A 21864-nucleotide genomic window follows, 5' to 3' on the forward strand; every position below is an offset into this window, starting at 1 on the left:
ATGTATGTTTTCACAAACACATTTTTTACAATAAAATGATATACATCCACTTAGAAATGAGTCCCATTGTGTTCAGTGATTCTTACTCCCAGGTAAGAGTAAGAGGCAACAGGAATGTAATCCCAGAGAAGGATCTTTCCGAAGTCAAACTGTTCCAGCTAGCAACCGATGTATGCTTATGGACTACTATAGACTGTATGTAGAAGTTTAGACACAGCATGTTTATTAGTTCCTGTTTGTGTGTTCATTCACACCTACTCTTCCTGTATCACCATAGCCTTTCCTTTGTTCTCAGGTATTTCATCCGCTTTCACACCCCTCTCTCTTTATCTCTCGTGAAACATATGTTAAAACATTTATTTCTGGATGTGCTACTCTAACTTTTCTGATATCATGTAGTATTATTTCTTTTTTACCTTTCATCAAGGTGAACCTGTATTGATTACTTTTGTGTACCATATGAAGTTTGATTTCTTTCTCTGCTAGATACTGTGTGTGGAGTGGGTTGGTAAGCTGTTCAAACATCTGCCTAGAAAGATGCTGTGCTTTGGAGATCTACAATCTTCCACATTACCCTCATACAAAGACAGAATCAGCAGCTGGCTTTCGGGGACAAGTGCAGAGTCCTCACAATTGTTGACACCTCTATTGATCTGTTAAGCATAATCTTCGCATTTTACTTAAAATCAGTTGGACTTCAGTCTGCTTAACTTTGTGGTTGGATTATGTCTCAATGTTTCAAGATGTATGTGTGGTCACTGTTGTGATTTACTGTACTTAACATTTCAAGTGGCCAGAATTTTAGACGGTTTCAAAGAAGCAGCCATGCTAGTCTTCTGGAATATAAAAAAGGGAGGAAGGTAGAATAAAAGAGAATTAGAAGGAATGCAGCAGCAAAATAGTATTTTATTTTGGCACGGATTTTGTGGATATAAATTCACTTCTTCAGAGACAGTAGAGCAAGGTTCAAGCCTTAGGATATAAAGCATATTCACACAGTTGTAAGAGTGAAATGGAATTGTAATAAAACTTGAGAGACATGCAAATCATGACCCTAGGTGCAAAAAAAAAAAAAAGCAGGTTAATTGATCAGTTAAATTAATTGGACAGTGTATTTCTCTCAGCATAGAAGACTGAAGATGTAGAAGCATTTTCTGGTTGTTGTCAAAGGCTTTCATGGCCATAATCACTTGGTTGCTGTGAGTTTTCTGGAAATGGCCATACAGCCCGGAAAACTCGCAGCAACCCAGCGAAAGAACTTCTTCAGAATGTCTGCAGATAATATGCATTGGCTGTATTATTTCTCAGCGAGGGGTCCGAGTAGCAGCGAAGCATTGCTCAGCCAAAAGGAGCCAGTCCTTGAGAACAAAAGCACGTTTATCACAGGAAGCAGAAATCAAAGATTCTCCTAAAGCTGCCAATGTTTCATGGCCAGCGGGAGCGCTCTTCCTCTCACGGGTTCATCCCATCAAGAGTTAAGTTCTGTGGCTCCCCCCCCTCGTTTTTTTGGAACGTCCCAGTCGCAGTGCACCATGGGAGTCATAGTAGCCAAGTCCAGGAACGGCCTGGCGGTGAGGAGATACCGTCAGCGAGCGGCCAGCGCTGTGCCTGCCGGGAGTCATAGTTCGACGCACCGTCGTCAGTGCGCGTCTGGACGGCGTGCGAACTCCACTTCCCAGTGGCCTTTGCGAGGAGCCCGGATTGCATCTTCTGTGGTTGCATTGTGGGAGGACCGGCGGCGTGGAGTGGAAGAGAAGAGCGAGCAAGTGAGCGAGCAGCTGTCGGCAGACGGAGTGTCAAGGCGCGATGACGGTGAATGCTCGAGCCGCTTCCCTCTTGGCGTTGAGCTGGGGCAGAGAGGCACGATGGCTGGGTGGGCAGCCCCTGTTATTTTAAGGCCGGGTGGTGTGGAATATGCTCTAAAGCAGGCATGGGAAAACGTGGGCCCTCCGAGTGTTTTGGACTTCAACTACCCTAATTCCCAACAGCCTCAGGCCCTTTCCTTTTCCCCTTCAGCCGCCGAATGGAAGCCACAGTCTTGAATCTGCAAGGCCTGAACAGGGCTGTTGATCAAAGGGGTGTCTTGGAGGTCTCTTTCATGGGTTTGCCATCAGTTGAGGTTGACTTTATGGCAATTAACAACAAAACTTGTTGTTGACAATGATGGCAATATCACCATTGGATTAAACCCATGACAATGTTTAAGAGATCATGAAGATGGATCTAGGATATCTTGTTTAAAGAATCAATTGATAATGTATTTCTTCCAGTTGTTTTCAATCTATGGTGATCTTAATCTGAACCTTTTACTGGGTTCATGCAATCCGGGTAAACCGCAATTCATTCGGTGTCCTGGATTTCGGTAGGGGTCCCGATCCATTTTTCGGGAGCCTCCCAAATTCGGCAGGACAGAAATCCATTTTTGATCTGGGAAGTTGAAAGATTCATTTGCAGTCCGGCCCATTGGCAGCAATGGGGGGAGGGGGCTTCCCAGGCTCCCTTCCTGTCATTTTAGGCATTCATAGAGTTGGAAGAAATTTCATGGGCCATCCAGTTCAATTCCTTGTCAAAAAACAGGAAAATCGCATTCAAAGCAATCTCAACAGATGGCCATCCAGCCTCTGCTCAAAAGCCTCCAAAGAAGGAGCCTCCACCACACTCTGGGGCAGAGAGTTCCACTGCTGAACAGCTCTCACAGTGAGGAAGTTCTGTTCTGTTGCCACCAGTAAAAAAAATGGCGGTGGAGCCCATGCCATTACGGACTTCCGAACAGGCCGAAGGCAAACAGCCAAAACGAATCCATGCACAAGCCTACCTGTTACAGGGTTTCTTGACAATATTTGTTCAGAAGATGTTTGCCATTGCCTTCCTCTGAATCCGAGCATGGCTTGCTCAAGGTCACCCAGTGGAATTCATGGCTGAGAGGATTCGAGCTTTGGTCTCCAGAATTGTAGTCCCAATTAAAACGACTACAGCACATATCCCAAATTACCCAATTATGCAGGTCATCCCTCTTGAGTCTCCCCCACTCCCCGCTATTTCTTCCATGAACATGTCATCTGCCAATGGAATGAGTATTGTAGAAGAGAGGAATATTTTCTATAAGATGCAAAGGCAGCTTGCAGCAGAGAATGATGTAACACTTGTATAGCAGGGATACACTAGCATCGTAGTGAACCACCTCGAAGAGTAAGATCATCTGGGGAGGCCCTGCTCTCAGTCCCGCCTGCTTCGTAGGCATGGCTGGCATGGATGAGAGACAGGGCCTTCTCAATGGTGGCCCCTCGGCTGTGGAACTCCCTCCCCAGCGTTGTAAGGTTAGCCTTTTGGCCTTCAGATGGAAAGTGAAGACCTGGCTCTGGGATCAACCTTTTGGATAACTGTGCAGTGCAAGAATGGATGTCTAAAATGTATAATGACCTTGGAATGGCTTTAGACCATGATTTTTAACTGTTGTAATGTTTAAATTTTTATGTCTAAATTTTTAAATATTTAATATTTTAAGCTTTGATTTTATATGTGTTTTGGGGCATCAAATTGTGCCATATGTAAGGCGCCTTGAGTCCCCTCCGGGGTGAGAAAGGCGGGGTATAAATGGGGCAAATAATAAATAAATAAATAAATGTAGCTGCTTCACTGCTAACATTCTCTCCTTTTCAACTGGTAAAGATATTGGATCCATGCTCCTCCTTATGGTCACCCTAAGGAGATGAAATATGCCATAGATTGTTCACCCAAATAATCGAAAGACCAGAAATAATCTGCCATTTAAAGCTGTTCATGAATGAATAGGTAAAGATAAAGGTTTTCCCCTGACATTAAGTCTAGTCATGTCCGACTCTGGAGGTTGGTGCTCATCTCAATTTCTAAGCTGAAGAGCCGGTGTTGTCCATAGATGCCTCCAAGGTCATGTGGCCGGCATGGCTGCATGGAGCACTGTTACTTTCCCGCCAGAGTGGTACCTATTGATCTACTCACATTTGCATGTTTTTGAACTGCTAGGTTGGCAGAAGCTGGGGCTAACATTGAGAGCAAACCCCGTTCCCCGGATTTGAACTGGCTACTTTTTGGTCAGCAAGTTCAGCAGCTCAGTGGTTTAACCTGCTGTGCGACTGGGGGCTCATGAATGAATAAGGTCTGATAAATGTAAGACAAACAAGATGCCTTGTTCTCTTTGCATCTGATTACTCTGTCAATATGTTTTGGAGTAGTAGCTATATTAGCCTGCCAGAAAACAATAACTAGAAGGGCCCTTGCGTCCCATTACAAAATAATGATTTTGTTGTTACTGTAGTATTTGAGTCGGAATTTACCAAAATTATAAAAGCCTATATAATTCAGCAGGCTGGGATCAGTATAGCCTGAGTGCAGTGGCGAGGAATCTTTAGATGTCCAGATTTTTGAATATGCAGCTCTCATCTGTTTCATCCAGCATGACCAATGACACAAGATTGTGGATGTCGTAGCCTAAATTAGTTACATTTAAAATGGTGGCCTATGAACCAGTCCTGTGGCTGTCAGTATGTAGCAAATTTCCAAAGTCAAGGATAGTGTCATCAATCTGATTACAGCCAGATACTACCTAATTTTGGAATACAGTAGAGTCTCACTTATCCAAGCCTCGCTTATCCAACGTTCTGGATTATCCAACGCATTTTTGTAGTCAATGTTTTCAATACGTCGTGATATTTTGGTGCTAAATTCGTAAATACAGTAATTACTACATAGCATTACTGCGTATTGAACTACTTTTTCTGTCAAATTTGTTGTCTAACATGATGTTTTGGTGCTTCATTTGTAAAATCATAACCTAATTTGATGTTTAATAGGCTTTTCCTTAATGCCTCCTTATTATCCAACATATTTGCTTATCCAACATTCTGCCGGCCCGTTTATGTTGGATAAGTGAGACTCTACTGTACTTCTAAATCTCCCTTCAATATAAGGAGAGCTATATTACTTTTATAGCTCTTTCCATCTGACAATAGTTAGATTATTTTTTGTTGCACTGATATAGTGCAGTAGGAGAAAGCAGCAGCAGCAGTGCTGAATCTACATCACACAGCTCCAGCAAAGTAACGTAACTATCTCTTTGAGATATCTGTGGATATATTAAGTGCCTCTTCCAAGATAATAAGAAGGCCTGTGGCCCTGGAAATGGGGAAGCTTTGTCTTTGGGATATTATCTCTGTTCTGTATTCACTGCATTATCTTTTCCCTTTTCCGTAGATACCTCCAAGGTCATGTGGCCGGCATGACTGCATGGAGCGGTGTTACCTTCCTGCCAGAGCGGTACCTATTGATCTACTCACATTTACATGTTTTCAAACTGCTAGGTTGGCAGAAGCTGAGGCTAACACCGGGCTCTCATTCTGCTCCCCGGATTCGAACCTGCGACCTTTTGGTCTGCAAGTTCAGCAGCTCAGCGCTTTAACACACTGCGCCACTGGGGGCCCTTAATTAAATAATAATTAAAATACCATTATAAACACAAGCAAAGCTTTGGAAGGCATGCATTGGGCGAGGGAGGAGGCGGGAAAGGCACGCACCTTTCCCTCCTTTGTGCCATACGCGCCTTCCTTGGAAGAGAAGGAGGGAGCCACTGCTGTGGGGGCTGAATAAATGGCTTTGATGGGCCGCATGTGGCCTGTGGACCGTAGTTTGGGGACCCCTGGTCCAGATACTTTCTTGAATGCATTCATTCAGATGACAAATGAAAGCACTGAGGTGTATTATGAATCTGCTTTTTGATGTGTTGAATTCCTTTTTTGCTTTTTTAAAATTTTATAGTGTTTGCTTGTCCAATTGGTTTGTTATGATGATAATTTCCTAGAACAGATATCTCTTCTTGGATAAGTGAGATAAAGTAAACACAATTCTTGCGAAAAACATCCCCAGAGGTTGGCTTCTGATAATATTCCTTCTGAAATCCCATGCAAGTTTCCATTTTTTTCCAAGGCCCTGACTTTGGTTACTTCCTCTTGGAAATTTTTCATTGTTTCCAAATGGATTATAGTGACCCTCCAGGATGCAATCTGCCTCTTACTGTGGAATCACTGCTAACTCCTTCAGATGTGCTCAGTCTGATGTTTTGGTTGTGATTTGACACTTGTCTGCCTTCTTAGCCATAATATGACAGGCTGGGTTTGAAGCATTCATGCTTCACTAATCAGGAACAAGTCAGATTGTTTCTAAGCTTACATAACACTTCAGTCCCTAATTTAAAGCCGCCAAGATTGCCCAGTTGACAGAATGTATGACTGATAATAGTCCCTTTAGGTTAACTGTGCTGTCAGTCCACATGGCACAGATTGGTTCTATTCTGACAAGTATTTTGTAATTGAATGTTTTGTTACCAAATCATGCCATACCATGCTTGAGTCGCCTTCATGAAACTTCACTAAGAGCCCCAATGGCGAAGTGTGTTAAAGCACTGAGCTGCTGAACTTGCAGACCGAAAGGTCCCAGGTTCAAATCCTGGGAGTGGAATGAACGCTCGCTGTTGCTCCAGCTTCTGCCAACCTAGCAGTCTGAAAACATGCCAATGTGAGTAGATCAATAGGTACCGCTCTGGCGGGAAAGTAATGGTTCTCCATGCAGTCATGCCGGCCACATGACCTTGGAGGTGTCTATAGACAACGTCGGCTCTTCGGCTTAGAAATGGTGATGAGCACCAACCCCCAGACTCAGACATGACTGGACTTAACATCAGGGGAAACACAAAGTGTATGTATGTTTAAAGTTTTTTTTGTGTTCTTAGTTCATATACTGCAAGCAATAAATGGGTATATTATCGGTTTTGGTCATATTTTTGCCAGGATAAAACCTTATCAGTTAGTTTGTTTTAGAAACACTGTTTGTTAAGGAAGCATCAGTATTCAGAGGCATAAGCCTGTTCACCAGTTCAAGAAAACTCTAAAACTTTAAAATGCCATACTTTTGAATGACACCCTGTTTAGTATCTGCAGTGTTGGCACCTTATGATGGTACCTTTAATGCCTTCTTTACCTTCTGCCATGCAAGTGAATGGTTGCGTTCATTCCTCTGGTATAAATGTTAATGCTGTGCTAGGGAACAATGTTCAATTTATTTTTGGAAGGTGTGGTGGATCACTCCTTGAGAAATGTATCTTTGTGTACAGAATATACAGAAAAGTACAGAATTCTTAATAGAAGAGGCCATTATGATACATAGATCCTCCCATATGGCACACTACTCATCTCACATCTTTCTAGTTTTGAATGAGATTCTGTTTTGCCATATTGGTACCAGCTTTTGTGTCTGTTGATTTTTGTTTTTAATTTGTTTTAATGCTAATGTGCTACTTTTGTTTTATTGTTTGTGAGATGCCCTCAGTCCCACACTGCGAGAAATGGAGCATGTAAATGTGACAAATAATTTTATTTGTTACACACAGTGATTGAAAAAAAATTAGAAATCAAGCCTTCTAGTTTTTCTTGTTTGAAAACAGAGCAGCCTCAGTAGCGATGCTGCAAATTGAGGTGGTTTGAGATGGGTGAGATAAAAGCTAATGGTCATTCAAATTAAGACTTCTTGAAAATGCCTAAGGGCTGCAGATTGCATAGGGAGTAGGCTTGACACAGCATTTCCCATGTATACATTTCATTTAGAGTAGATCTGTTGTCATGTTTATTTTATGTGATAATACATCTTTATTTGACTGCTACCTTAACATGCCATAATTCATAACCAGGGACTATGATTATTGCTAGGTTTCTGATTATCATGTAGCACTGGCACACTCTCTGAAATGTAATCTCAACAGCTTGCTCTATATATTGTCAAATGATGTTGCCATTTTTAAAGAGGCAATTTTTAGTTCAGTACTAATTCACAAATGCTGTCAACTCCCACCAATAAATGTATTTTACTGGAGCGAAACATGTCATATTTGTATGGATTTGCTTGTTTCCTATTCACATAATTGATCCGTCATTTGTCTATCCATTAATGGGGGTTCGAGATAAAAGCATCCAGGTGATAATGGATATTTCAAAGCGTAGCAGTAACTCGTAAATACATTATCAGATTAGCAAGCTTTGACATTTTGTAATCACTGTGATACAACAAAGTAAGATGAATTGAAACTTATTTGAAAAGATGGGTAGGAGTGCTGAGTGCTTTTTCATTATTTTTCCTTAATGTATTAGACTTTAACTTTGTATAAGTGGTGTTTTGTTTGTGAGCACTGTGGTGTTAAATGTCCAGGCTCAGATTGTTTTAAATTCTGTGTAAACTGGAAAAGTCCCAGTACAATATTCTGGCAAGAGTCTGTATTGACATTTACAAGCTAATTAAACCAAACTCTTTAATAAGGTAATTTTCTTATCTTCTAAGGAGCGGAAGGGAACGGCTAAAGTAGACTTCTTGAAGAAGATTGAAAAGGAAATCCAACAGAAATGGAAGGATGAGGGAGCATTTGAGGTTAATGCCTCAGATGCCGCAAGCCAAAAAAGGTAAGAGTACACTTTCTAAAGGTCACAGAATACTGGAAGAAGATTTAATGATTGTACAGGAGTTTTGGATAACATGCAAACATTTTAGTATTTAAGATGGTGACTTAAAAGACTGTTGACGTCAGCAGAAAATCAATTTAGCTTTGGATTAGGTATGCAAGTTCTGGGTTTAATCTTCTACATAGTAGTATGCTCACAGATGGTAGGGGACACACAGAAGTTGCTGGATATAAATCTGATTATGTTACAGGACCTAAGGACAGGTTCTAGCTCCCTTTGCTAGAAAGTGGGCATGGATTACACCTTTATTGAGGGATCCTAGCTCCACCAGAAGGAACATGCTGGGATCCAGTGACAACATTTCAGTTTTCCCTAATGGACAAGGAATGCCAAAGGTCAGGTCTCAAGTAAAACCTCAGTTAGTATCTAATCTGACAGAACAGTGGATAAGCCAAATGCTGTGCTGAGCAACACACTTGATAGTGGTAAATTGTATGAACACATATAATGAGATATGAAGAAATTGTATCTTTTACCTTGCTTTTGTTGTTGGCTTTTACCTTGTCTGCAAAGTTATTTCTGATAGTTGCCAATATGAATTATTGGTTCTAGTTTCCTTTCTATTGGAAGGAGAATGTTTTTCAACAGTGCAGACGACAATTGGATAATAAGTGACACAATGTAATGCAGTGGTTCCCAAACTTATTTGGCCTACTGCCCCCTTTCCAGAAAAAATATTATTATGGTATTTAACACCAAAGAAAATTGGCTTAATGTATAAAAATAGGGATAACAAATGCTGGAGATGCAAGGAGCAAGTTGGGTCTTATTATCATATGTGGTGGAGCTGTAAGGAGATTTAAAAATATTGGAAAATAATTAATATGGAATGTAGAAAAATTTTAAAAATAAATCTAGAATGTAAACCAGATTATTATTTATTAGGGCTTTATGACATACACGAAAAGGAGAAAGGAGTAAACCTAAAGAATAAAGAAAATATAGAAAAAATATATACATATTTAATTACAGCAGCAAGATTAGTAATTGCTAAATATTGGAAAGGCACCGTCACCCCCTCTAAAGAGATGTGGCTAGAAAAAATAATGGACATTAAAAATATGGATAAATTAATATACTTAATAAAAAAAATACGGGAAGAGTTATGAAAGAAACGGACTGGTCGAAGAGTATATGGAAGAAGAATTAAGAAGATAAAGCAACAAAGGAAGAAGATGGAAGATAGAAGAGCGGAAGTCTGCCTCACCCCGAGCCAGGGTACTTTTCCCACCCCAACCCATCTTCCCCCATGATCTATCCCTACCCCAAACCCTCCTTATGCCGTATTAGAGTACCCTTTTCCACACACACCCTTGTCCCTTTAGTTTTGTCCCGCCCCTTCCCCATACCTTCCTCACAATCTTACCCATAACGCCCTTTCCCCTGTTTTCCCTTAGAATGTCCTCACAATAATAAAACCTCAATAAAAATTATTTGGAAAAAAAAAGAAAAAATATTACTCAGCGCCCCCTGGAAATTATTTTTTTTAATTTTAATAGCAATTAAACAGAAAGATAAATGTATTAATGCATATGGCAAATGCACCTGTGGCCATCACCGCCCCCTGAATTGCTGCAGTGCCCACCAGGGGGTGGTAGCGCCCACTTTGGGAATCACTGGTGTAATGGATCAATAATGAATTTTGGTCAACCAATATAGCTACTTCAAGTTCAACATTAAAAAGTATATACCATATATACTCGAGTATAAGCCAACCCGAATATAAGCCGAGGCACCTAATTTTACCACAAAAATTGGAGAAACTTATTGTTTCGAGTATTTCTTTTCAGTACTCAATATTTTAATAGTATTATATTCAGTTCTAGTTTTTATTGAAATACTTAAGCATCATGATCCTGAGCAATGGCATATTGGATTGCTGAATTCATCTTGTAGTTTAAGTTTTACATTTTGATGTGTTTTTTTGTTTTGTAATTTTTACTCAGCAATGGAAAATACTTTGCCACCTTTCCGTACCCATACATGAATGGCCGGCTTCATCTAGGACACACATTTTCTTTATCTAAGTGTGAGGTAAGTATTATTTTTTCCTCTTGGTAGCTGTTTCCACAAGCCCTTCCCCCCCCCCCCCCAAAAAAAAAGGAAAAAAAGAAGGTTCCTTGTTTAGTTCTTTCCAATATACCTCACAACCTCTGAGGATGCCTTCCATAGATGTGGGCGAAACATCTGGAGAGAATGTTTCTGAAACATGGCCATACAGCCCGGAAAACACACAACAACCCTGTGATTCTGACCATGAAAGCCTTCGACAACGAAATGGTGGTTTATCATTTTAGTCTTTAAGCCTTCTGAGTTCGTATTCACACTTTCATCATTCAGAAGTAATGTTTTATTTTACTCTGCAGATCCATGGAAAATATACATGATATTTCACACTAACAAATGAAGAGACAAGCTAGATATTCTTCATGACTTTGTTTCCATGATTCCATGGCATTCAGCCATAGCAGTTAAGGTGGTGTCAGACTGCATTTATTCTACAGTATAGATGTACCCTATGGCTGCTTCTCAATTTATTTGCTGTAAATAGGATTTTGAGAGATCCTCCATTCCCATTACTTATTAAAATATGTGAAAAATAAAACAATGTGTATTCCAATGTTGGACAAGTAATCATCATACTATTCTTTTTTGTGGTGAGGCGTGTTTAAAATTGTTAGGAAATGGACATATAGTTTAAAAATATCTCTCAAAATGCTTCTAATTTTTTAAAAATAACTAGAAAACATTGTGTATTACACAAGTACAACTTGATTCTTTCTTATTATTCTACACTTGAAATGTGATTTTTGTAACATCCTCATTACCTTCCCCTCAAACCCACTCCTCAAGTAATGTTGCAGGTACTATATAGCCACCTTGAGTCCCTATATTGGGAGAAAGGTGGGATAAAAGTAAACGAAAATAAATACATAAAATATTGTCTTTTATTGCTAATAATACAAGAGTTAGCATTATTTATTTTACTTTTTATATTATTTTCACAATCTATATAGTTTATGCACACTTTACCTTAGAAAACAGTGTGTTTTCAGAACATTTTAACCTTTTACCACTAAATACAAATACAGTGATCCCTCACATTGCGGGGGTTAAGTGGACCACCCGCAATAAGTGAAAATCCACGAAGTAGGAACACTATATTTATTTCAATACTTATACATTATTTTAATAGTTATACACTATTTTAAGTCTTTATCAACCAATCGTGTGTTGATAAATTGCCTCCTTCTCCTCCCGTTGCTGCTTGGGCTCCTTTTCTCTCCCTTTGGCTTCTTCCTCCCTTCCTTAGGCTGTAAATTGTAATTTTTTTATGATTTATAATATTCTTTTAGAGTTTATTGAAAAATCGCAAAACAGAGAATCCGCGAAAAGTGAACCGCGAAGTAGTGAGGGAACACTGTAGTTTCTATGGGTCCTAATCCACCCATTAATATTTAACCTCTCTTTTTTTTATCCTAGTCTTTTATTGCTTAAAGCTTGTTGATGTTCTTGTGTTTCATATAGTTTGCAGTTGGATTCCAGAAGCTAAAAGGAAAAGCTTGCCTCTTCCCTTTTGGGTTGCATTGTACTGGGATGCCCATTAAGGTAAAATTAAGGATCTGCTTTCTGCATATAGACGAAACAGTTCACTCTCCAGTTAAGACAACACCCATTTTTTTGTTCTAAGGAATCATTTTAACTGACATTTGCCTGCTACATGTTGGCACTGAGATGAAGCAGTGTGTAATGTATAAATTCTGTTAGTGTATTGAGGTGAAAGGTATGAGAATGTCTTTCATATCATGGGAAATGATTACCTGCAATTTCTACTGATGCTCTTGTAGATGACATAGCAATTGCTCATACTTTGCTTGTTTGCTTAAAGCGATATGCTGGGATTAATAGAGTAACATTAATTGTTCCCAAATATGTGGGCATGACCTGTAGGTTTTTTGTTATGCTTTATGAACTGTAAACCCACATTCTGCTTTTGAAAGTTCTCTCAGTTTTCGTAGATGACATATATCTTCAAAAATGATTATAAAAAAGATTTTTAAAAAGCTATCATATTAATTTGAGCATAATTGTGAAAATAACTGTAAGCAGGCCCCCTCCCATTAAAAGACCAGTAAACAGTAAAATGCCTTCTTTAAAAAATTGTCTGGTTGTGGAAGGAAATCAGAGCTACTTTTTTGTAAGAGTGCAACTGCCTGAGAGCCACGAAGAAAATCATCTCCATTTTTTTCATCGGTGGTAGGACTGAGGAAGGCCTCCCCTTTGGATATTAAAACCGAGGCTTATATAGGGGGATATTTATTATTAATTAGGCTGGATCCAAGTTTTATAGGACTTAATATGTCACCACTAGGATTTTTAATTAGGCATGGAATCAAGATGGCTGTCAATATATCTTATTTGTTCCCTGTAACCAGTCCTGATGAATTAGTTAAGTCCAGACTTGGACCAAGCAGGGTCCCATTGGTATTGGAGGGAAGGAGTAAAGGGTTTTTTTCCTGTTTCCCAATTTGTCCTCCACACCCTAGTGATACTTCTGGTACTTTGGAAGGGTGGTGGCTCTCTGGAAGAGTGTAGGAGATAATACTAGGTTATCTAGAGGGAAAGATAAATGAGAGAATAGCCTTATCTGAGTAGGAAGCCTCATACAGATCCTTTTTCCTTATACTTGCCAAAATTGGGGTGAGAAGGATGAAGAGCTGACTCCTGCTCCTTATCTCCTTGGGAAGCAAGAAGGCTGAGGTCCCATTTTAATGGATGTCCTCATTCTCAGTCAGCAAAGTAACCACATTTCTGGGAAATCAACCTAAGTTTTTTTGCCTTGGGGCCGAATTGTGGGCCCAACTGAGGGGCGGACCAGGTCGAGAAGGAGGGCGGCTGCGCACGAGCTGGGTTGGACGAGCTCGGGAGGGAGAGGGCCTTTGAGAGGGTGGGGCTTGGAGGGGGTGGGGCAGGGCCTGGGTCATCCTAAGGTTGTCCTCCTGGCATAAGGATGAGGCTGCTTGCCCATTCCAGGAGGAAAATGAGACATGTGATTGCTGCAATTTTCTTCCCCCGATTTTTGGCTGTCCTCTCAGCATTATGTTGGGAGGAGGGTGAGACAGGCGATGGCTGAGAATGCTCCGGAGGGCTTTCAGTCACTCCGTGCCTTCCTTGGGCCGTCCTCTCACCATAAGGACGATGCTGCTCGCACCGTCCTTATGCCGGGTCGAGGGTGAGCCGTGCAGTGGTAGAGAATGCTTCAGAGCAGAGCCACCGTGTTCTCATGCCAAGCCACCGTGTTCTCATGCCAAGAGGACAGGGAAAATGAGGAGGGCCTGAGGTAAGTGTCCAGGGGCTATATACGGACCCTGGGCCTTAGTTTGTCCAAACCTACTATTATTAAATTTAATGTTGCCATAGAGGGGCATTCAGACAAGTTTATTTATTTATTTATTTCCAGAATTTATACCCCGCCCTTCTCACCCGGGGGGACTCAGGGCGGCTTACACAGTTGGCAACATTTACTGCCAAGAACATAATAATAAAACAAAAACAGTACATATAATGAATTAAAACTATAAAAATACATCATTAAAATACATTATAAAAATTAAAACATATGTAAATTAGATCCATTTGTCTAAAAACCTCATGCTTCAGCATGCTTCAGTTCTATATAGTGAAATGATTTTATTCTGACATTTATGTGTATGAATTGTTGCTTGTGTTACAGTTACTTAGCCACTCTGGATTTTCTCTTAGGCATGTGCAGATAAACTGAAAAGAGAAATGGAGCTGTATGGCTGCCCACCAGAATTCCCTGATGAAGAAGAGGAGGAGGAGGAGGACTCCAAGGAGGAAGAAGTTGTCATCAAAGACAAGGCTAAAGGCAAAAAGGTGAATCTTAAAGCAGTAGTGTGGAATCTCCCCCCTCCCCCCCCCCCGGTGAGAGTTGCATTTCTATAAGGGAAATTTGTTGGCTGTATTCTAGTGCAGTGGTTCTCAACCTGTGGGTCCCCAGAAGTGTTGGTCTTCAACTCCCAGAAACTGTTGCACCCCTAGGCTGCGTAGACACCTCAAAACCACACTGGAGCCCCAGAATATAAGCAAACAAGCTGTTTATTGAAGGTTATCAGTAAGCACAAGCAAATAAAGTTCAGTCAATAAAATGGGTTTAAATCCACAAGAGTAATGTACTTGAAAATCTTAAAGCAAGAGTCTAAGAAAATCACTCAAAAACCATAGTCCAAACCAGATATCGAACTCAGTCCCACGAAAGGCATCAAGAATAGTCCAAACAAGAATCAATTCTAAGGCATGAGACAAACTGGAACCACAGGAAAACAAGACTAGATTGCAGGATCAAACTCCAAGGTAATCCAAGGTAATAGGAATCCAAACAGCAAAGTTACTGGAACAATTAACTGGATTCAAAGGCAACACAAGGCTGGGACTTGAAGCCAATCCACAGCTGCAAGAATATACAGGAACACGGAGCAAAGATCTTTCTATCTTGAATTGCAATGTTGCCACCTCTGCTATGGCAGAGAAGAACCAGGCATTTAAGGAAAATCCAAGGTCTTTCTTCCATGAGAAAACGCTTTCTCATGAGAAAACCATTAGAGCACTTCAAAAGCAGTCGTTTACTTCTCTGCAAACATTCTCATTCCCTCCTTTGATGAGTTATCAGTCCCTTCCTGTCAAACTCATTATCCTCCTCTAAACTAGAATGCCCATCTGGCACCTGGTGATCTGGCCTTGTCTGCTGAGAGGAATGTGGTTCACAATGCCTGCTTGCAATCATTCGGTCTCTCGTTCCAGAATCTACTGAGACAATCTGACTGCATGTCAGGCCCAAACCCAGAGTCTTCTGGCAATGCAGGTGCAGGGACAATTACTGGCTGAATGGGCCCAATCCCTGGCTCGGGCTGAGCTACAACAGAAATCCTAGCAGCTGGTAAACTGGCTGGGATTTGTGGGAGTTGTAGGCCAAAACACCTGAGGACCCACAGATTGAGAACCACTGTTCTAATGAATGAGGTCAGACTGAAAAGTGGGGATGAAGTCTTTAGCTTTATCTGCATTTTTCCCCAATCCCTCCTCTCTCCCTTTCTTCAACTAGTGGACTTGCAGAGAGAAAAAAAACATTCTTAGATGAGGCCCAAGATGGCCACTTAAAAGGCAGCTTTATATCCTTTTGGAAGATTATTTACCTTGCAGAAATACAGTAGTTACATTTGCATAAGTTATTCTTAAATGTGAACAAAAAGGTAGTGAACCTATTCGAGCTGCATTCTTTACATCACTTTGATCCTTGTCTCAAAGTTCTTCTGAACATAAGTAAGCAAGGTTAACTTTCTTTCTCATTTCCTTTAAAGAGTAAGGCTGCTGCCAAAACTGGCTCTTCAAAATACCAGTGGGGAATCATGAAATCTTTAGGTCTTTCTGATGAAGAGATAGTGAAGTTCTCCGAAGCTGAGCATTGGCTTGATTATTTCCCGCCTTTAGCCATTCAAGATTTAAAGAGCATGGGGCTCAAGGTACATGTTACTTTCTTTCTGAAATGCTTCTTCAAAAGAAATGTTTGTCTTAGATTGATAGTCAGAGATTTTTTTCTTTGTGTGTTCCTGTAATTTTTATGTTAAGCTGTAGACTTTTATAATAAAATATTCAATCACATACATTTAAATGCTATGTAAGAACATTTCCTAAACATATCTGTCTATTCATGACAGCATTTGAAAAACTGTTATTATTTTTGGGGAAATAGCTTTTAAGAACTGGAATCAAACAGAGCAACTACTGCTGCTAGACATCTGAGTGCTGTTCGAGTTCATGCAAGGCTCTTGGTTAGCTTTGTTATGAGGGTTCATTTCTCCCCTCATCAAGCAACAAAGGACTGTGCTATGTTACATTCCACTTCTGAAAAGATTTTAAAGCATTGGAATGGCACTCCAGAACTTTTCAGACTTCAATTAGCCAGTATAGTTATTGATGAGGGCTGATGGATGTTGTAATTCAACAACTGGAGAGCTACCTGTTCTCCATCCTCATTTTAAAAGTTATTGTCCACTTGGACAAGTAATTAATATCTAAAGCCTTCTTGTGCACCAATAATTACTTTCACAACAGTCATGACTTATGTCCTACAAGTGAAAAAGGAAACTCCTAATTGCATTTCAAAATTTCACAGAAAGTTTGGAAACATGATTAGACTATTCTTTTTTTTTATGAATTTCCAGATTGATTGGAGGCGCTCTTTTGTTACCACTGATGTCAACCCTTATTATGATTCCTTTGTACGATGGCAGTTTCTCACCCTGAGAGAAAGAAATAAAATAAAATTTGGAAAACGGTAAGTATATTTTCTTGATGTTTTCATTCTATAAAAGTAGGGGTTGACTAAAGGCTCCTGGCTTACCTGCTTGCTCTGTTCCATAAAGTTTGCTGATGTGATTATTTGATTATAGTTCTACAGGGCATATAAATACATTTACTGTATCTTTGGAATTTGGGATGCCCAGGTATCCTTAATGTGGATTTGATATATCAGTGATGCGGTAGGGACACTTTCCTTGTCCAAAACTATGGTTACTAGTTCAAGGCTTTTAAATAAATTAATAGATTCAAAGCCTGGTTGTTTCCTCCTTGGGGGAATCTTTTATTGGGATGTGTTTATTGGCCCTGATTGTTTTCTGTCTGGTATTTCCCTGTTTTCTGAGTGTTGTTCTTTATTTACTGGCCTGGTTGTAGAGTTTTATAATGCTGGGTGCCTGGTTTTATTCATTGTAATGGTTCACAGCAACCCAATAAAATAATTGAAATAATAATAATAATAATAATAATAATAATAATAATAATAATAATAATAATGACTCTGAGGTGGAGGTGTGCAGAGAAAGAGGGCAATTAGCATTGAATGGCCTTGTAGTTTCAAAGCTGGGCTGATTCATTCCTGGGGAAATCCTTTGTTGGGAGGTGATTAGCTGGCTCTGATTGTTTCCTGTCTGGAATTCTCCTGTTTTCAGAGTGTTGTTCTTTTTTTACTGTCCTGGTTGCAGAGTTTTGTAATGCTGGGTGCCTGGTTGTATTCATTGTCATGGTTCACAGCAACCTAATAATAATAATAATAATAATAATAATAATAATAATAATGACTTTGAGGTGGAGGGTGTGCAGAGAAAGAGGGCAATTAGCATTGAATGGCCTTGTAGTTTCAAAGCCTGACTGATTCCTCCCTGGGGGAATAGTTTGTTGGGAGGTGTTAGCTGGTCCTGATTGTTTCCTGTCTGGGATTCCCCTGTTTTCAGAGTGTTGTTCTTTATTTACTGTCCTGATTGTAGAGATTATATTGTTCTATTTTATTATAGCACAGTAATTTTATATATTATATTTATAATCTTGTATTATTTTATTTAAACTGGATTATATGAGGCCCCTTCTGCATTGAACTGAATTATATGGTAGTGTGGACTCAAAATAATCCAGTTCAAAGCCAATACTGTGGATTATATGCCTTGGCATTCTGGGTTAGATAGCTGTGTGGAAGGGCCTTGAATCTACACTGCCATATAATTAAGTTCAAATCAGATAATCTGTATTTTATGTGCAGTGTGGAAGAGGCCTAAGTGAACCTTCAGCCATTGTGGCTGAGGGGGTTGCTAGGACACAAAGTGAGCGTGGCCTAAAGGGGGCGGGGTCTACCCTCCTGACTGGAAGCCAGGGGGAGAACGGCGCTTCCTTGTCTTCTGTAATTTGGACTTTATTTTTCTAGGTTTTTTGATGGAAAGACATAGATTTGATGACTATGTCTTTTGTGGCCAAATTTGGTGTGATTTGGTTCAGTGGTTTTGTTGTTTACTCCATGGGAAAACGCACATTACATTTTTTTATATATAGACTAGCTGTGCCCGGCCACGCATTGCTGTGGCGAAGTCTGGTGGTATGGGAAATAAAGTATTGAGGAATTGGTGGTAGTTAAGGTAAAGGGTAAACGTTTTCCCCTGACATTAAGTCCAGTCATGTCTGACTCTGGGGGTTGGTGCTCATCTCCATTTCTAAGCCGAAGAGCCGGCTTATCCAACATTCACTTATACAATGTTCTGGATTATCCAACGCAGTCTGCCTTTTCGTAATCAATGTTTTTGTAGTCAGTGTTTTAAATTCATTGTGATATTTTAGTGGTAAATTTGTAAATACAGTACAGCAGAGTCTCACTTATCCAACATAAACAGGCCAGCAGAATGTTGGATAAGCGAATATGTTCGATAATAAGGAGGCATTAAGGAAAAGCCTATTAAACATCAAATTAGGTTATGATTTTACAAATTAAGCACCAAAACATCATGTTAGACAACAAATTTGGCAGAAAAAGTAGTTCAGTATGCAGTAATGCTATGTAGTAATTACTGTATTTATGAATTTAGCACCGAAATATCACGATATATTGAAAACATTGACTACAAAAATGCATTGGATAATCCAGAACGTTGGATAAGCGAGTGTTGGATAAGTGAGACTCTATTGTAATTACTACATAGCATTACTGCGCATGGAACTACTTTTTCTGTCAAATTTGTTGTATAATATGATGTTTTGGTGCTTAATTTGTATAATGATTACCTAATTTGATGTTTAATCGGCTTTTCCTGAATCCCTTCTTATTATCCAATATATTCACTTATCCTGCCGGCCTGTTTATGTTGGATAAGTGAGGCTCTACTGTATATTGATAATCTTAAATTATCTGCTTAGAACTGGATTATATGAGGCCCCTTCTTCACAGCTGTATAAAATGCACACTGAAGTGGATTATATGGTAGTGTGGAGTCAAGATAATCCAGTGCAAAGCAGATAACATAAGATTATAAATGGGTTATATAGCTGTGTGGAAGGGCCTTGAGTCTACACTGCCATATAATCCAGTGCAAATTAGATAATCTGTGGAAGAAGCCTAAGTGAGGCCTAAATCTGCCTGTCCCCTTGGCTGAGTTGGTTGCTAGGAGACCAAGTGGGCAGAGATTAGTCCTCTAACTGGCAGCAATTGGATAAAAACAATTATTCCTTTCCCTCTAATTAGGACTTTATTTTTCTTTTCTTTTTGTTGTATCTTACTGGAGCCGTGGATGATGGGTTGTGTTGTCAAATTTTGAGGTTGGGAGGCCTGTAGTTTTTTTGTTTTGTTGGTCGCCATGATGCCATCACTCATTTATATATATAGATATATGCTATCCAAAGTGTGTGTAGATATGGCTGGAGTTACACTGAAAACTGTACTTGTTCTGACTTACAAACAAATTCAAGTTGACAACAAACCTCCAGAATCTATCTTGTTCATAACTTGGGGATTGACTGTAGCGGAGTTAGTTATTCAGAGGGAAAAGAAAACTTACTACATTATAAGAATACATGCTTTGGAGGGAGGCTGTTAGAATTCTGGTTTCTGTTCTCATATCTGGTACATTCCACTTTCTTCATGAGACATGCTGAAAGTTTTGTTTTTTGAAATAGATGGGCCATTCCTTAAGTAAGCAGGCATTCATTAGAAGGATTAGAACTGAGTTGGTATTGAACACATTGATTTTTCCCTCCTTTAATAAATGAAAGCTAGTTTGTCTGATCAGATTCTGAAGTACCCATGGATGCCGGAGATAGAAGTCTTGAACTCACTGTTTGTCTATTGGCCCTTAGGGTGTAGGACCTCAAGAATATACCCTGATCAAAATGAAGGTGGTAGAACCTTACCCTGTGAAGTTAAGGTAAGTTTCTAGGGTAATATTTGTTCTTCAAATTAGGAAGAACTCTCAAATACTTTGAAGTTTTTTGTAGAAATTTTACAAAATGTATGTATTGAGCTATTTCCTACCCCTGATAAAATCTTACTTTTTCTAGATAACAGATAAAAACACACGCAGATAAAAACTTACAAAAATCATTGTAGAAATGTAAAATATTTCTAGCATTTAAACTGTTTAAAGCATATCCTTGAGAAGGTAGAACATACACTTCTTGTGAGGGTTACTTGCGCTGAATTGAGCTGTAGTGGTCGTTATGTAGGGAGCTCTATATTCCAGACCCCACTGAGCCATAAAACTGGTGGGGGTCATCTTAGGCCACATTGTATCTTAGCTTGACCTACGCCCTGGCGTGGTTGAAAGATCAATCAGGAAAAAGGAGAGCCGTGTATGTCACCTTGAGATTGCCAGTGGAAAGATGAATACAGCAAAACAAACATTTAAACATACGGTATATTACTTCTGAGTAGGTATGCCAAGGAATGTACTATTTAGTATAAGTCAGACCAAGAACAATGCTTGATTATTGATTGTGTATACAGACTTCTGTATAATTGTCCCCTAATTTTCGAAATCTCTCTTGTTGTCACTCTTTTAACTGTTCTAAATTATATCCTGAACTATATTTTCAACATGTGATTCATTCTTTTGATTGCATGCTGCATTTTTGTCTCTCATCAATTTGGCACACTGTTTTTCCCACCTCAGGTGCCTTCCCAATCCTTTTAGTTGACTCAGCACCATCTTTATTCTTTTAGTTGACTCAGCACCATCTTGTGTACCGAATTGCATTTGCAAACTTAAAAAAGAACTAGATTCTGTTTATCAACCATTTCCACTTTTCGACTGTGCTGTGATCCTTAATGTGTTGAATAAGTGGGGGATATTTGTATATGTGTATTCACAGAAGTTATGTTAGTTGAGGAGAAAAATGGACCAGATTGTTGTGGATGGAACCAACTAGATTACTGCTTCTTGGTATTAATCTGAATATAAATTAGTATATCTTAGTTGCGTTCCTAGATTAATTGAAACAAATTTAAGAATGCTTGCTTCATAGATAATGACACATATAAAGGGATATTGGCACTAGATTATAGAATTTGTTTTTTGTAAAATGCTGGATTTTGTTCTTTGAGCATTGTGTTTTTTTCTAAACTATTTTCCTGAACTCCCTTTCCTTTCTTTTGCAGTGGCCTTAAGGGAAAGAATATTTTTTTGGTAGCTGCAACTCTCAGACCAGAGACCATGTTTGGGCAAACTAATTGTTGGGTTCGCCCTGACATGAAGTATATTGGTTTTGAGACCCTGAATGGGGATATTTTTATTTGCACGCAGAGAGCTGCCAGGAATATGTCCTATCAAGGCTTTACAAAGATAAATGGAGTAGTGCCTGTTGTGAAGGAACTGATGGGAGAGGTGAGCATCATGACCAAAGTGATTTAAAGGGCTGGGGGTTGTGTCCATGGATTGGGAAGAGAGTGCTGAAGAATGTTTACAAAGGAATGCTGTGTGTCATTTCTCACCTTCAC

The 21864-nt window shown here is 39.6% G+C and overlaps 1 protein-coding gene across 1 annotated transcript; it reads left to right on the forward strand.

The window, feature by feature from the left end:
- The first annotated feature begins 1656 nt into the window (after positions 1-1656).
- On the forward strand, positions 1657-21782 carry LOC134294848 (leucine--tRNA ligase, cytoplasmic-like). The gene is made up of 9 exons (XM_062966608.1): positions 1657-1812; positions 8359-8477; positions 10484-10571; positions 12066-12146; positions 14301-14435; positions 15917-16078; positions 16781-16893; positions 20229-20296; positions 21526-21782. The coding sequence occupies exons 1-8, from the start codon at positions 1807-1809 to the stop codon at positions 20233-20235; spliced, it is 711 nt and encodes a 236-aa protein (XP_062822678.1). The 5' UTR covers positions 1657-1806; the 3' UTR covers positions 20236-20296; positions 21526-21782.
- Positions 21783-21864: the final 82 nt, after the last annotated feature.

This window comes from Anolis carolinensis, unplaced genomic scaffold (assembly GCF_035594765.1).
Source record: "Anolis carolinensis isolate JA03-04 unplaced genomic scaffold, rAnoCar3.1.pri scaffold_25, whole genome shotgun sequence".
NCBI lineage: Eukaryota > Metazoa > Chordata > Lepidosauria > Squamata > Dactyloidae > Anolis > Anolis carolinensis.